Source organism: Pinus tabuliformis, chromosome 1_1 (assembly GCF_031772625.1).
Source record: "Pinus tabuliformis cultivar Carrire ecotype Pingquan chromosome 1_1, CPIR1, whole genome shotgun sequence".
Lineage (NCBI taxonomy): Eukaryota > Viridiplantae > Streptophyta > Pinopsida > Pinales > Pinaceae > Pinus > Pinus tabuliformis.
Genome location: NC_142297.1, coordinates 648,770,630 through 648,772,287, shown reverse-complemented (window position 1 = coordinate 648,772,287; position 1,658 = coordinate 648,770,630). Strand labels below are relative to the sequence as shown.

General features: G+C 40.8%; 1 protein-coding gene across 1 annotated transcript; it reads left to right on the top strand.

Moving 5' to 3' along the window:
• Nucleotides 1–201: 201 nt before the first annotated feature.
• Nucleotides 202–1,119, top strand: LOC149215051 (uncharacterized). Its single transcript, XM_089389603.1, has one exon. It carries the CDS (start codon nucleotides 202–204, stop codon nucleotides 1,117–1,119), a length of 918 nt encoding a protein of 305 aa, XP_089245729.1.
• Nucleotides 1,120–1,658: the final 539 nt, after the last annotated feature.

Below are 1,658 nucleotides of genomic sequence, written 5' to 3'. Positions count from 1 at the left end.
GATCATGGGGGAAATGCTAGTAAACACTAGAAGAGTAGTACCACTTTCAGCGGTTTTCCACCAAACAAACCCAATCGCCCAATGATAATTACATCCTGGAATATACGAGGACTTAACAGCAAAGGTAAACAGAGATACCTAGCAGAAAGGATAAAAAGAGAAAGACCCCAAATTATGTTGTTACAGGAAATAAAAATAACAATGGGGAAAATGAAGGAGATCTTAACCAAAATCAAACCTACATATGAATGCATGACAATTGATGCAAAAGGCAGTGCGGGGGGGATTACAATTTTATGGAACCCTGCAGAAGTTACAGTCGACTACTGGATAGGAATGAAAAGGATTCTTTCTGGGAGATTCCGACTTATAGGCCATAGAGACTGGTTCTTGGTCTCGGCAGTTTATGGACCTCACATACCAGTGGAAAGAGGAAGTTTCCTCCTCCAACTGCAACAGTTAGGAAACCTGCACACAGAAAAGTTGTGGCTGATAGCCGGCGACTTTAATATGACAACCTCAAAAGAGGAAAAGAAAGGGGGATTGCAAAGAGAAGAGCCAGACATGGAAAGATTCAGGGACATACAGTCAGAACTGAAAATGATAGACATACACACCATTAATGGCAAATTCACTTGGAACAACCGTAGAGGAGGAAGCAAGCAAATAGCTTCCAGGCTTGACAGGTTCCTAGCAACAAAACATTTCATAGGGAAAGACATTTTCTATGAAGCAACAATCCTACCATGTCAAGGGTCAGATCATTGGCCCATAAAACTAGAAATCGCCATGAACAATCAAAATCAGAATAGACCCTTCAGGTTCGAGGCTTTCTGGTTGCGAGATCCAACCTTCATAGAAAATATGGAACAATGGTGGAAGAACAATGAGATTGAAATAAAAGGAAGAAACAAAATGCATACCCTACAGCTAAGATTAAAGGATCTCAAAGGCAAAATAAAGAAGTGGAATAGAGAGGAATTTGGACATATTCAAAAAGACCAAGAAAAGCTTCAGACAAAAATGAAAAGAATACAACAGAAAATCATAGAAGACGGGAGAATAGAGGAACTAGCAGAGGAAGAAGGAGTGGTACTAAATAGGTTGGAGGAAAGATAAACAAGAAAAAACCTTATGGAGACAAAAGTCAAGAATACAATGGCTAAAAGAGGGGGAGAGAAATACGAAATTCTTCCACAAGGCCATGCAACAGCACAGACAGCAAAATAGAATATTCTCTCTAAAAGATAACCAAGGCAACAGGTTAACTCAGAAAGAGGAGATGGAGAGTCTGTTGGTACAACACTTCAAAGGAATCCTGACCGAGACGCAAAGCAATAGAGAGGAAGATATAGCAAAAATAAGCCAATATATACCCAGAAGGGTGAATCGAGAACAGAACATGGCACTCCTAAGGGTGATAACTGAGAAAGAAGTAGAAGAGACAGTGAAGATGATGGCAAAGAACAAAGCCCCAGGACCGGATGGATACACCTCGGAATTCTTCCAAGCCACATGGAGCTTCATGAGTCAAGACATTGTAAATGTAGTGGAAGAATCTAGATGCACGAAAAGAATGCACCCAACTTGGAATGCAACCTTCCTCGCCTTGATTCCGAAGACGAAAAAGGTTGAAGAACCTCAAGGCTTCAGACCGA